Source organism: Oncorhynchus clarkii, chromosome 1, assembly GCF_045791955.1.
Source record: "Oncorhynchus clarkii lewisi isolate Uvic-CL-2024 chromosome 1, UVic_Ocla_1.0, whole genome shotgun sequence".
Classification (NCBI taxonomy): Eukaryota; Metazoa; Chordata; class Actinopteri; order Salmoniformes; family Salmonidae; genus Oncorhynchus; species Oncorhynchus clarkii.
The window spans coordinates 8,710,860-8,726,204 of record NC_092147.1 but is presented as its reverse complement, the minus strand read 5'-3'; the positions used below and the strand labels follow the sequence as shown (position 1 = coordinate 8,726,204).

Below are 15,345 nucleotides of genomic sequence, written 5' to 3'. Positions count from 1 at the left end.
AGCTTTTGTTCTTAGCCAAGTTTTGACAGCTATTACAATGCTTTCTTGTGTATTAGGACAGGCACGCTATTACAATGCTTTCTTGTGTATTAGGACAGGCACGCTATTACAATGCTTTCTTGTGTATTAGGACAGGCACGCTATTACAATGCTATCTTGTGTATTAGGACAGGCACGCTATTACAATGCTTTCTTGTGTATTAGGACAGGCACGCTATTACAATGCTTTCTTGTGTATTAGGACAGGCACGCTATTACAATGCTTTCTTGTGTATTAGGACAGGCACGCTATTACAATGCTTTATTGTGTATTAGGACAGGCACGCTATTACAATGCTTTCTTGTGTATTAGGACAGGCACCCTATTACAATGCTTTCTTGTGTATTAGGACAGGCACGCTATTACAATGCTTTATTGTGTATTAGGACAGGCACGCTATTACAATGCTTTCTTGTGTATTAGGACAGGCACCCTATTACAATGCTTTCTTGTGTATTAGGACAGGCACGCTATTACAATGCTTTCTTGTGTATTAGGACAGGCATGCTATTACAATGCTTTCTTGTGTATTAGGACATGCACACTATTACAATGCTTTCTTGTGTATTAGGACAGGCACGCTATTACAATGCTTTCTTGTGTATTAGGACAGGCACGCTATTACAATGCTTTCTTGTGTATTAGGACAGGCACGCTATTACAATGCTTTCTTGTGTATTAGGACAGGCATGCTATTACAATGCTTTCTTGTGTATTAGGACAGGCACCCTATTACAATGCTTTCTTGTGTATTAGGACAGGCACCCTATTACAATGCTTTCTTGTGTATTAGGACAGGCACGCTATTACAATGCTTTCTTGTGTATTAGGACAGGCACCCTATTACAATGCTTTCTTGTGTATTAGGACAGGCACCCTATTACAATGCTTTCTTGTGTATTAGGACAGGCACCCTATTACAATGCTTTCTTGTGTATTAGGACAGGCACCCTATTACAATGCTTTCTTGTGTATTAGGACAGGCACCCTATTACAATGCTTTCTTGTGTATTAGGACAGGCACGCTATTACAATGCTTTCTTGTGTATTAGGACAGGCACCCTATTACAATGCTTTCTTGTGTATTAGGACAGGCACCCTATTACAATGCTTTCTTGTGTATTAGGACAGGCACCCTATTACAATGCTTTCTTGTGTATTAGGACAGGCACCCTATTACAATGCTTTCTTGTGTATTAGGACAGGCACGCTATTACAATGCTTTCTTGTGTATTAGGACAGGCACGCTATTACAATGCTTTCTTGTGTATTAGGACAGGTACCCTATTACAATGCTTTCTTGTGTATTAGGACAGGCACACTATTACAATGCTTTCTTGTGTATTAGGACAGGCACCCTATTACAATGCTTTCTTGTGTATTAGGACAGGCACCCTATTACAATGCTTTCTTGTGTATTAGGACAGGCACCCTATTACAATGCTTTCTTGTGTATTAGGACAGGCACCCTATTACAATGCTTTCTTGTGTATTAGGACAGGTACCATGGGTTAGCCAAGTTTGTCACTAGTTATATTGGTGTCCTTTTGTTTTTGTTTGTCTTCCAGGGCTAAACTGGGCCACGGACTTCTCTCAGGCCTGTACTCCAAACCACCAATGAAATCCGAGCTCATTGAACAGGTGATGAGAGAAGAATACAAGGTATTAGACTGGGCATGTCCAGCTCCTTATCTGGGAAAAATTACAAACGGGCAACTTGGGAGATCAGAACGTATTTCTTTTGTGTTGCCAGATAAGCAGGGGAAAGAACTGTCCTGTTCTTCTCCATTCATTATTCAGCTGCTAGATTTTCATCTAGTAATGCCAGTGTAATATAATGAGGAGTCTGCATTCAGGTTAGGGCCAGGTTTGGACACACCCAGACATCTGCGTGGAACACCGTTGCCTGGAGAATGGGGAAGGGAGGGGAGGGGACTTGTAGAAATATGAATTCTCTGTGGCAATATTCATTGTTGCTCATATTTTGAGTACCTTGTAGTTTTGACAGTGTGTTGCATGTCTTCAATTTCATAACCCAATATCTTTCCCAAATGATTTTGGGGTTGTAACTCTTAGTAGTATAACTAGTTCCATTAACGTGGACATTGTATTTTCTATTTATAGTATAAACTGAAGCTAACGTTTTGAGATTTGATTGTCTTAGATGCCCCATACATGCTGCAATAACAACCCAATTGTGTTACAAAGTATTGTCTATTCAGGTAGCAAATGTAGTGCCATTTTGACATTTTTCACTGCATAGATACTAGCTGCTGCATATCAACTTGTCTTGCATGAGCAGTGTGAATTGTTGCTAATCCAATCTGACCAATACAGTCCTGAATCCTGAAGTATTTAGTATACAGATTACAGACATACAGGGACACCTGCATTGCTTGCTGTTTGGGGTTTTAGGCTGGGTTTCTGTACAGCACTTTGAGATATCAGCTGATGTACCAAGGGCTATATAAATACATTTGATTTGATTTGACTACACTACAGCACCAACTGTTGTGCGATATATGATTCATCTAACACCCCCATGTAAAGACCCTCTGGATTTCCTGCAGATTGCATGTTTGTTTAGTGGGGAAAGGATCTTGAGGGTTACTGCCAGTATGCATGTTTGTTTAGTGGGGAAAGGATCTTGAGGGTTACTGCCAGTATGCATGTTTGTTTAGTGGGGAAAGGATCTTGAGGGTTACTGCCAGTATGCATGTTTGTTTAGTGGGGAAAGGATCTTGAGGGTTACTGCCAGTATGCATGTTTGTTTAGTGGGGAAAGGATCTTGAGGGTTACTGCCAGTATGCATGTTTGTTTAGTGGGGAAAGGATCTTGAGGGTTACTGCCAGTATGCATGTTTGTTTAGTGGGGAAAGGATCTTGAGGGTTACTGCCAGTATGCATGTTTGTTTAGTGGGGAAAGGATCTTGAGGGTTACTGCCAGTATGCATGTTTGTTTAGTGGGGAAAGGATCTTGAGGGTTACTGCCAGTATGCATGTTTGTTTAGTGGGGAAAGGATCTTGAGGGTTACTGCCAGTATGCATGTTTGTTTAGTGGGGAAAGGATCTTGAGGGTTACTGCCAGTATGCATGTTTGTTTAGTGGGGAAAGGATCTTGAGGGTTACTGCCAGTATGCATGTTTGTTTAGTGGGGAAAGGATCTTGAGGGTTACTGCCAGTATGCATGTTTGTTTAGTGGGGAAAGGATCTTGAGGGTTACTGCCAGTATGCATGTTTGTTTAGTGGGGAAAGGATCTTGAGGGTTACTGCCAGTATGCATGTTTGTTTAGTGGGGAAAGGATCTTGAGGGTTACTGCCAGTATGCATGTTTGTTTAGTGGGGAAAGGATCTTGAGGGTTACTGCCAGTATGCATGTTTGTTTAGTGGGGAAAGGATCTTGAGGGTTACTGCCAGTATGCATGTTTGTTTAGTGGGGAAAGGATCTTGAGGATTACTGCCAGTATGCATGTTTGTTTAGTGGGGAAAGGATCTTGAGGGTTACTGCCAGTATGCATGTTTGTTTAGTGGGGAAAGGATCTTGAGGGTTACTGCCAGTATGCATGTTTGTTTAGTGGGGAAAGGATCTTGAGGGTTACTGCCAGTATGCATGTTTGTTTAGTGGGGAAAGGATCTTGAGGGTTACTGCCAGTATGCATGTTTGTTTAGTGGGGAAAGGATCTTGAGGGTTACTGCCAGTATGCATGTTTGTTTAGTGGGGAAAGGATCTTGAGGGTTACTGCCAGTATGCATGTTTGTTTAGTGGGGAAAGGATCTTGAGGGTTACTGCCAGTATGCATGTTTGTTTAGTGGGGAAAGGATCTTGAGGATTACTGCCAGTATGCATGTTTGTTTAGTGGGGAAAGGATCTTGAGGGTTACTGCCAGTATGCATGTTTGTTTAGTGGGGAAAGGATCTTGAGGGTTACTGCCAGTATGAATGTTTGTTTAGTGGGGAAAGGATCTTGAGGGTTACTGCCAGTATGCATGTTTGTTTAGTGGGGAAAGGATCTTGAGGGTTACTGCCAGTATGCATGTTTGTTTAGTGGGGAAAGGATCTTGAGGATTACTGCCAGTATGCATGTTTGTTTAGTGGGGAAAGGATCTTGAGGGTTACTGCCAGTATGCATGTTTGTTTAGTGGGGAAAGGATCTTGAGGGTTACTGCCAGTATGCATGTTTGTTTAGTGGGGAAAGGATCTTGAGGGTTACTGCCAGTATGCATGTTTGTTTAGTGGGGAAAGGATCTTGAGGGTTACTGCCAGTATGCATGTTTGTTTAGTGGGGAAAGGATCTTGAGGGTTACTGCCAGTATGCATGTTTGTTTAGTGGGGAAAGGATCTTGAGGGTTACTGCCAGTATGCATGTTTGTTTAGTGGGGAAAGGATCTTGAGGGTTACTGCCAGTATGCATGTTTGTTTAGTGGGGAAAGGATCTTGAGGGTTACTGCCAGTATGCATGTTTGTTTAGTGGGGAAAGGATCTTGAGGATTACTGCCAGTATGCATGTTTGTTTAGTGGGGAAAGGATCTTGAGGGTTACTGCCAGTATGCATGTTTGTTTAGTGGGGAAAGGATCTTGAGGGTTACTGCCAGTATGAATGTTTGTTTAGTGGGGAAAGGATCTTGAGGGTTACTGCCAGTATGCATGTTTGTTTAGTGGGGAAAGGATCTTGAGGGTTACTGCCAGTATGCATGTTTGTTTAGTGGGGAAAGGATCTTGAGGGTTACTGCCAGTATGCATGTTTGTTTAGTGGGGAAAGGATCTTGAGGATTACTGCCAGTATGCATGTTTGTTTTGTGGGGAAAGGATCTTGAGGGTTACTGCCAGTATGCATGTTTGTTTAGTGGGGAAAGGATCTTGAGGGTTACTGCCAGTATGCATGTTTGTTTAGTGGGGAAAGGATCTTGAGGGTTACTGCCAGTATGCATGTTTGTTTAGTGGGGAAAGGATCTTGAGGGTTACTGCCAGTATGCATGTTTGTTTAGTGGGGAAAGGATCTTGAGGGTTACTGCCAGTATGCATGTTTGTTTAGTGGGGAAAGGATCTTGAGGGTTACTGCCAGTATGCATGTTTGTTTAGTGGGGAAAGGATCTTGAGGATTACTGCCAGTATGCATGTTTGTTTAGTGGGGAAAGGATCTTGAGGGTTACTGCCAGTATGCATGTTTGTTTAGTGGGGAAAGGATCTTGAGGGTTACTGCCAGTATGAATGTTTGTTTAGTGGGGAAAGGATCTTGAGGGTTACTGCCAGTATGCATGTTTGTTTAGTGGGGAAAGGATCTTGAGGGTTACTGCCAGTATGCATGTTTGTTTAGTGGGGAAAGGATCTTGAGGGTTACTGCCAGTATGCATGTTTGTTTAGTGGGGAAAGGATCTTGAGGATTACTGCCAGTATGCATGTTTGTTTAGTGGGGAAAGGATCTTGAGGGTTACTGCCAGTATGCATGTTTGTTTAGTGGGGAAAGGATCTTGAGGATTACTGCCAGTATGCATGTTTGTTTAGTGGGGAAAGGATCTTGAGGGTTACTGCCAGTATGCATGTTTGTTTAGTGGGGAAAGGATCTTGAGGGTTACTGCCAGTATGCATGTTTGTTTAGTGGGGAAAGGATCTTGAGGATTACTGCCAGTATGCATGTTTGTTTAGTGGGGAAAGGATCTTGAGGATTACTGCCAGTATGCATGTTTGTTTAGTGGGGAAAGGATCTTGAGGATTACTGCCAGTATGCATGTTTGTTTAGTGGGGAAAGGATCTTGAGGGTTACTGCCAGTATGAATGTTTGTTTTGTGGGGAAAGGATCTTGAGGGTTACTGCCAGTATGCATGTTTGTTTAGTGGGGAAAGGATCTTGAGGGTTACTGCCAGTATGAATGTTTGTTTTGTGGGGAAAGGATCTTGAGGGTTACTGCCAGTATGCATGTTTGTTTAGTGGGGAAAGGATCTTGAGGGTTACTGCCAGTATGCATGTTTGTTTAGTGGGGAAAGGATCTTGAGGGTTACTGCCAGTATGCATGTTTGTTTAGTGGGGAAAGGATCTTGAGGATTACTGCCAGTATGCATGTTTGTTTAGTGGGGAAAGGATCTTGAGGATTACTGCCAGTATGCATGTTTGTTTAGTGGGGAAAGGATCTTGAGGGTTACTGCCAGTATGCATGTTTGTTTAGTGGGGAAAGGATCTTGAGGATTACTGCCAGTATGCATGTTTGTTTAGTGGGGAAAGGATCTTGAGGGTTACTGCCAGTATGCATGTTTGTTTAGTGGGGAAAGGATCTTGAGGGTTACTGCCAGTATGCATGTTTGTTTAGTGGGGAAAGGATCTTGAGGATTACTGCCAGTATGCATGTTTGTTTAGTGGGGAAAGGATCTTGAGGATTACTGCCAGTATGCATGTTTGTTTAGTGGGGAAAGGATCTTGAGGATTACTGCCAGTATGCATGTTTGTTTAGTGGGGAAAGGATCTTGAGGGTTACTGCCAGTATGCATGTTTGTTTAGTGGGGAAAGGATCTTGAGGATTACTGCCAGTATGCATGTTTGTTTAGTGGGGAAAGGATCTTGAGGGTTACTGCCAGTATGCATGTTTGTTTAGTGGGGAAAGGATCTTGAGGATTACTGCCAGTATGAATGTTTGTTTTGTGGGGAAAGGATCTTGAGGGTTACTGCCAGTATGAATGTTTGTTTAGTGGGGAAAGGATCTTGAGGGTTACTGCCAGTATGCTTCCTTGTGCCCAGTGCCTCATTATGCACTGTGGCTGTAGAGCTGTCAGTGGGTTTAGGTACAGCACGGATTAGACATTACACTGTTGTCACCGCTCTCATAACCACAGAAATAGACAAGTTGTACTTGGTTTCTCATTGCAGCACCAGTCGAAGGGCATCTCTCCCAAGATGTTCAAAGCCATGGTCAGCAAGGGCCACCCCGAGTTCTCCTCCAACAGACAGCAAGACGCACACGAGTTCTTCCTGCACCTCATCAACCTGGTCGAGGTGTGTATGTGTGTATGGCTTCATATCAATAAGTAGTAGTGAGTTAACCTACTCGAAAGGCATGTAGGGGTGTATACAGTATACCATTGTTGCAGAGGTACAGCAATTGGCAAACAAATTCACTGGTGTTCAACAAAAGGCTCATAACCGTCAATTGTATCAATCAGCACTGGCTTTTCAGTTAGTACAGAATCTGCACTACAGTGTGTACTGGCTTTTCAGTTAGTACAGAATCTGCACTACAGATTATAGAGTGTGTACTGGCTTTTCAGTTAGTACAGAATCTGCACTACAGATTATAGAGTGTGTACTGGCTTTTCAGTTAGTACAGAATCTGCACTACAGATTATAGAGTGTGTACTGGCTTTTCAGTTAGTACAGAATCTGCACTACAGATTATAGAGTGTGTACTGGCTTTTCAGTTTGTACAGAATCTGCACTACAGATTATACAGAGTGTACTGGCTTTTCAGTTAGTACAGAATCTGCACTACAGATTATAGAGTGTGTACTGGCTTTTCAGTTAGTACAGAATCTGCACTACAGATTATAGAGTGTGTACTGGCTTTTCAGTTAGTACAGAATCTGCACTACAGATTATAGAGTGTGTACTGGCTTTTCAGTTAGTACAGAATCTGCACTACAGATTATAGAGTGTGTACTGGCTTTTCAGTTAGTACAGAATCTGCACTACAGATTATACAGAGTGTACTGGCTTTTCAGTTAGTACAGAATCTGCACTACAGATTATAGAGTGTGTACTGGCTTTTCAGTTAGTACAGAATCTGCACTACAGTGTGTACTGGTTTTTCAGTTAGTACAGAATCTGCACTACAGATTATAGAGTGTGTACTGGCTTTTCAGTTTGTACAGAATCTGCACTACAGATTATACAGAGTGTACTGGCTTTTCAGTTAGTACAGAATCTGCACTACAGATTATACAGAGTGTACTGGCTTTTCAGTTAGTACAGAATCTGCACTACAGATTATACAGAGTGTACTGGCTTTTCAGTTAGTACAGAATCTGCACTACAGTGTGTACTGGCTTTTCAGTTAGTACAGAATCTGCACTACAGTGTGTACTGGTTTTTCAGTTAGTACAGAATCTGCACTACAGATTATACAGAGTGTACTGGCTTTTCAGTTTGTACAGAATCTGCACTACAGAGTGTACTGGTTTTTCAGTTTGTATAGAATATACTGGAGGGGAGGAGGGACGGGACGATGTCCCCTCGGCCTGGCAGACACACTTGTGCTCTGAAGTGACTTTCTTAACCAGGTTACATTTAGACCTATCTATCTATCGGTTACACAGGCCTGATAATGCTTCCTATTTTGCTTGTTGTCCACACTTATACTCGAAACCTGCCATTTTCTCTGCTCTTGTCCTTGACGCAACAAAACAATTGATCCAAAATCATTTTACTAGACTTACTATGTATCGTTTATGTTTTAGTCATTTGTGGCGATGTTCTGAATAACAGATAATAAAAATAAAAAACTTGGAGCAGGAAGGTAATGTAAAGTAAGATGCTAAACAGGAGCTAACAAGCCTACTTCATGTTAATGTAAGTAAAAAAAATCAACAGTTTTCTCTCAGCTTCAGAACACCTTTTACGATCAGACGTTTCTTCCATGAATGTTAATAGAGTTGTATTATCTGTGGTGATATTCAGCTGTTCTTAACCTGCGTGGAGGAACTGAGTCGGTTGGACAGAGATGGGCGCACCCGAGTGGCGCAGCGGTCTATGGCACTGCATCTCAGTTCAAGAGGTGTCATTACAGTCCCTGGTTTGATTCCAGGCTGTTTCACAACCGGCCGTGATTGGGAGTCCCATAGGGCGGCGCACAATTGGCCCAGCGTCGTCCGGGTTTGGCCGGGGTAGGCCGTCGTTGTAAATAAGAATTAGTTCTTAACTGACTTGCCTAGTTAAATAAAGGTTAAATAAAGGTTCCATTTAAAAACATGTAAAAACTAATAGGCAGTCTTACAGTAGCCTTCCATCAGCATGTTTAGCCCTGGGTCTGCCTGCCAGACAGCCGGCTGGAATACTTCAATGGTGTTGGGAGTAAAATTATAACCTGAGTATTTCTGTAACTTCTTAGAATAGAAAAGCTGCTGCTTTGACACCCAATACGAGTCAAATGGTTTAATTCAAGACCCATTGCCCCATGAGTCCTCAAATTAACACAACAAACACATTTTAGTCCCCAGTAAACAGCTGCGTACCTCTTTCTGTTTCAGTTTGATATGTTTCCATCTGTCTTTCTTCAGGAGTTTTAACTGTATGTAATTGTACAGTAATCTGTACACCAGTATTTCCACTTGCACATCTATCACTCCAGTGTTCATTTGCTAAATTGTAATTACTTCGTTACTATGGCCTATTTATTGCCTTACCTCCTTACTTCGTTTGGACACATTGTATACATATTTTTCTATTGTGTTATTGACTGTACGTTTGTTTATGTGTAACTCTGTGTTGTTGTTTGTGTCGCACTGCTTTGCTTTATCTTGACCAGGTCGCAGTTGTAAATGAGAACTTGTTCTCAACTAGTCTACCTGGTTAAATAAAGATGAAATATAAGAAATAAATCTTGGCATGGTTCCTCTTGTGATAATTGAGGAGTGTATAAGTTGATGCATATTGTTTCTGTTCAAACATACATGCAATTAATGAAAGTCACAATATTCTCCTGATGTTCAAATGCGATTGAAACAGTTACATTTCCAAACCCTTTTTTAACTGGAAATTCAATAGCATAGCTTGATATCCAGTATATTCTCTCTTTCCTTCCTTCCCCTCGCTCTCTCTCTCTCCATCCTCACTCTCGCTCACTCTCTCCCTCCTTCCTCGCTCTCTCCCTCCTTCCTCGCTCTCTCCCTCCTTCCTCGCTCCCTCTCTCCTTCCTCGCTCTCTCCCTCCTTCCTCGCTCGCTCTCTCCTTCCTCACTCTCGCTCACTCTCTCCCTCCTTCCTCGCTCTCCTTCCTCGCTCTCTCCCTCCTTCCTCTCTCTCCCTCCTTCCTCGCTCTCTCCCTCCTTCCTTCGCTCTCTCTCCTTCCTCTCAATCGCTCTCTCTCCTTCCTTCCTCTCGCTCGCTTGCTCTCTCTCTCTCTCTCTCCTTCCTCTCTCCAGAGAAACAGTGCTGGCTCAGAGAACCCCAGTGATGTCTTCCGCTACCTGGTGGAGGAGCGTGTGCAGTGCTGCCAGACGCAGAAGGTGTGCTACAACCAGAAGGTGGACTACCTGATGCAGCTCCCGGCCCCCATGGAGGCTGCCTCCAACAGAGGTAAGGTCCCACCGGCAGCTGGCCCGGCCCCATGAGAACCAGCAGGGCTGCTTGCTTCCCCCCACGGCCCTCCTCTTCAAATGGCATGGAGGATCGATATCTCGGTATGCAATAGTGGGGTGGGTGTTTGTGTTTTTAAATGCTCAATACTGCCTAGTATAGATTCTAACACATAACTGATACCTCACTGTTGGGAAAACAAAGGCATTTCAAGATGTTCTATATAAAAATCTAATTTTATTTGTCACATGCGCCGAATACAACAGGTGTAGTAGACCTTACCGTGAAATGCTTACTTACAAGCCCTTAAATCTTTTTTTCAATTCTTGCCTAAAATGACACTCAAATCTAACTGCTTGTAGGTCAGGATCTGAAGCAAGGAAATGCATAATCTTCATACCATTTGAAAGGAAACACTTTGAAGTTTTTGGAAATGTGAAATTAATGTAGAGGAATATAACGCATTTGATCTGGTAAAAGATAATACAAAGAAAAAAACGTGCTTTTTTTCATCTTTGAAATGCAAGAGAAAGGCCAATATATGACTGAGGAATCTAGGGACAATTTAGATTTTGGCCACTAGATGGCAGCAGTGTATGTGCAAAGTTTTAGACTGATCCAATCTATTTCATTGCATTTCTATTCAAAATGTTGTATCCAGACTGCCCAAATGTGCCTAATTTGTTTATTAATACATTTTCAAGTTGATAATTGTGCACTCTCCTCAAACAATAGCATGTTATTCTTTCACTTTAATACCTACTGTAAATTGGACAGTGCAGTTAGATTAACAAGAATTTAAGCTTTCTGCACATATCAGATATGACTATGTCCTGTGAATTGTTTTTGTCACAACCTTATGCTAATCACATTAGCCTTCGTTAGCTCAACCGTCCTGCAGGGGACACACAAATCCTGTAGAGGTTTTAACCAACAATGTAGTTCAAGAAATAGAGTTAAGAAAATATTTACTAAATAAACGAAAGTTTTAAAAAATGTATAAAAAATAACCCAATAAAATAACAATAACAAGGCTATATACTGGGGGTACCGGAACTGAGTCATTGTGTGGGGGTACAGGTTTGTCGAGGTAATTTGTACAGGTAGGGGTGAAGTGACTATGCATAGATAATAAACGGTGAGTAGCAGCAGTGTAAAAACAAAGGGGGGGGGGGGGGGGGGTCAATGTAAATAGTCCGGGTGGCCATTTGATTAATTGTTCAGCAGTCTTATGGCTTGGGGGTAGAAGCTGTTAAGGAGCCTTTTGGTCCTTGACTACAATCACTAAAATCCAATCAGTCTGTCGACAACAACAGCATTTCAGTAGAGTTTGTTAAATAGCTTTGTGTTTGTGTGACAGAGGAGCTGATAGCGTATGAGGCCAAGCGAAGAGAGGCAGAGGAGAACATGAGAGCCCCTCCAGAGCCTGTGAGGGCCCGGATCCCCTTCACAGCGTGCCTGCAGGCCTTCACAGAGCCAGAGAACGTCCCCGACTTCTGGAGCTCAGCACTGCAGGCCAAGTCAGCTGGAGTCAAGTAAGAAAATGTCCTGGTCTAAGGCCTTGAAGAAAAGTCAATGCCACACACTATTGAACATTCCCTCAGTTTCAGCAGTGTGTGGGGATATTTCTTTCATGCCTTTGCTTTTTGTACCCTGCACCTGCAAGTTATTTTGCACTGTAACATACAGACAATTACATTGATAGAAGCCACAATCTATCTGCAATATTAAAGCTGATATATTGGTACATAGTATGTAAACTAGGAGGATTTTAAAAGTTTTTAATCTTTTTTAAGTTTTTAATCTTGTAAATTTGTGAAAGATATTTCTTCTTTAAAATATTTTTCTTTACTATTCTCCTCTTTCCAGGACTTCCCGTTTCGCCTCCTTCCCAGAGTATCTGGTAGTGCAGATTAAGAAATTCACATTTGGGGTTGACTGGGTTCCAAAGAAATTAGGTGAGTAAGAGAACTTGATGTCTCTCCACAAATGGTTTGTCTTGTCTGCATCCAAGATTTTCACTAGTACCAAGAGGATGCTGATTTATGTTTTAACTTTTGTGTCTACCCGTATTGTAAAATTATATTAAGGGATTTTATGGTTTTTCATTGAAGGCCTAGAATACACTCTCTCCTTGTAGCCTATTATTAAGTAAGTTCTGTGGATCCCCAGCAGAGGGCGCTGTCACAGTGTTTCTCTGAGGTCCACTGAGGACACAGACAAGACAGTCTGGATCCAAACTGAACTGAAGACTGATTTCATTAAGTAAAACGGAACTATTTAGTTTGGATCCAGGCTAGAAGACGATGCATTGCCCTGAGAAAAAACGGTTAGAGCTCTTGCTCTACCTGTGTTTTTTTTTAAATACTCCCAAATTAAAATGCAAAGGATTGAAGAAGGTTAACTATTTATAAGCAGGAGGTTACTCTTGCATCGTGCCATTGACAATTGAGACCTGTTTTTCATCTGTTTTTCATCTTACTCGACTGAAGTATTAAAAAAGTCTGGTTTCTTTGAGATTCGTGGCTCTTGATCTTATGATGTTTCCATGTGTTTAATATGAAGCTGAGTGCCGTGGTGCAGGGCTACCTGTACAGTACAGATGGAATATGCCTTGAACACCTACCTATGTTCTCTGATACTGATACACTACATCTTGTGTTTGGTACTGTGGCTCTAGTGGTGAACATGAAAGCTATCAGTTTGGTCATGTGTAATTCGCTGGAATCTTCATGCCCAAGTCCTCTCCAGTCTGGTTTTCTCCTCTTCCAGTCCATTCTGTAGTAGAATATCTGTGTTGCATTTATATGGACACACAACCAAAAACGTTTTGCAACAGAGAACTAAAATGATTATTGGACAAATTCCAGTAGTCCCTCCCTGTTTGTCCGTTTGGTGCCTTATGAACACATCCTAGTTGTTTGACCTCTGACCTACTGTTGTTCCACAGATCTGTCCATAGACGTACCAGACTTCCTGGACCTGTCTCGACTCCGGGGCACAGGGCTGCAGGCAGGAGAGGAAGAGCTCCCTGACCTCACCCCCCCAATCGTCCTGCCTGAAGACACCAGAGGTAAGGATCACTTTCAGGTGTGCCGGGTGGAAGCAGGCCTTGACTTTCTGACCAATGGTCTTGGTCCTAAAGGAAAGCTGGTGTTTGGGGCAAGCTAAATCTGTCACACGTTGTCATCCGTCTCACCAGACTCTTTGTAGTCGATGTGCTCAGTATGCCCGTCTACTCTCTTTGTGATCTTTATCTCCATTCTTCCTTCAGATTCGGTTGTTTTGGATGGATTTAGCAACAGTGCACTGTTAATATTTTAGCAGGTACCAGGCACATTATGTGCTGTACAGTCCTAAACCCCAAAACACTTGAAATGTGCTCCAGGCAAACAATAAAAATAACTCTGTAGTGCTCTGTTGTTGCAATGGCTGTCTTGTTGAAGATGCCTCAACCTTGTTGAGAATCTCTTAAGCTGAAAGTCCCCGACATCAGGCTCTAGAATTACTTAGAAAAATATCTATATGTTTACATGCCTTATTTGATTGATTTCCCACCGTTTTATAAGTCAGAAGACAGCCATCCAGACCTTGCTAGGACCTTGTAAACATCCTCTGTCGAATAAACGTGTATTTTCCTCCCTCTGGTGGTCAGCCTCATCATTACATCCATTTATATCACTTCACTGCAACGTTACGTCCAATGGGCGGTCATTATAAAAACATCTATCCAGCTTGAACGCTTTACATGGCAAAGACATGGCTGAATTTGTCTCGAGCAGGCAGATATAAATACACACAATGTTCATAGCTCTACGATGAAAGAATCTGATCTACACACTTCCTTAAACCTAAAATAACTAAGACATTTTTGTGTGGAAGTCAAACATTTTCGGAGGCAGACACATTGCATATGCTCAGAACGACAAAATGGAGCCCTTTAACTTAGCCTTTCTCTCCTTGTCTACAGGACGGCACGCTGTTGATTCAGACGTTCGTAAATGTAACAGATTTTGACCATCACTAATGTATGTTTGGGAAAGTAATAAAGAAGGTGAAATATCTTGGGTAGATGTTCCTAAAACAGATTTTAACTATATATGGACATAGTTATAAAGAATGGAAAAGCTTATTCATTAACAATGTTTTTTAAATTTCTTTATCTTAACATCATATCTGTATATATTGTATTATACTTTTATTGTGTACTAGATCATATGGGTTAAAAAGTTGTTTTCTCAGACATAAATAAACAATTCCAGGTGAAAGCCAAAGGTCATAGCTTTCTGGAGCGAGTACACTATTACATTAATAAAATATTGCCCTCTTGCTAGATGGATGACTTAAAACTGTCAGCTCAACTGATTTTAATCTGTGACTCAGGCTTTAAAAGTTCTAACTCTTTTATTTCAACAGACGAGTATAACCAAAAGATTGTCTTCCCCCCTACCTAAAGTGTTGCTTTTTTGGGGTAATGCCCAAGGGGACCCTAGAGGTGTTTTTCAATGGAGTGATTTTTGAAAACGTTCATATGAGATCTCGTCTTATGGACTTGTAGCTGAAAACTGAACAAAGCAGTTGGAGATTTGTTTTCTTGACTATCTTATATCCTATCTTTGAGGGAGGTGTCCGACCGTCCTACCTACATAATACAAATAGTGATTCACAATGTTGTTTATAAGGCTTTTGGGATTTATGTAGCCTTTGTCAGAGCAGCTTCAAAAATCATATATTAAACACCAGCCCATGTCCCTGGACCTGTATCAATAGATATTCATTACATTTCTGTCTCGGGACAACGCCTAAGGGCTTCTGATTGATTTGCAAGTTTATTTTTTTTAAAACCTTGAAATGCATCATTTCCCATCAATTAGCTTTACGGATTTAGCATTGATTTACCATACGGTACATCAGTTTTTAATAGAGAAAAAAAAACAGTACAAATAAGTTTACCGCCTTTGAGCTATAATAGTCAATACTTGTTTTCAGTGGCACAACATTTGCTATTAAAACTCAAGTGTGACCTGAATTG

At 41.6% G+C, this 15,345-nt stretch overlaps 1 protein-coding gene across 1 annotated transcript in view; it reads left to right on the top strand.

Moving 5' to 3' along the window:
* The window catches only part of LOC139418726 (ubiquitin carboxyl-terminal hydrolase 13-like), a 42,184-nt gene that overhangs the window by 17,356 nt on the left and 9,483 nt on the right, over nucleotides 1-15,345 (top strand). The window contains exons 10-15 of the mRNA XM_071168421.1: nucleotides 1,609-1,702; nucleotides 6,895-7,020; nucleotides 10,160-10,313; nucleotides 11,674-11,848; nucleotides 12,183-12,271; nucleotides 13,264-13,386. Coding sequence (XP_071024522.1) covers nucleotides 1,609-1,702; nucleotides 6,895-7,020; nucleotides 10,160-10,313; nucleotides 11,674-11,848; nucleotides 12,183-12,271; nucleotides 13,264-13,386 — 761 coding nt within the window. The remainder of the gene's footprint in view (nucleotides 1-1,608; nucleotides 1,703-6,894; nucleotides 7,021-10,159; nucleotides 10,314-11,673; nucleotides 11,849-12,182; nucleotides 12,272-13,263; nucleotides 13,387-15,345) is intronic.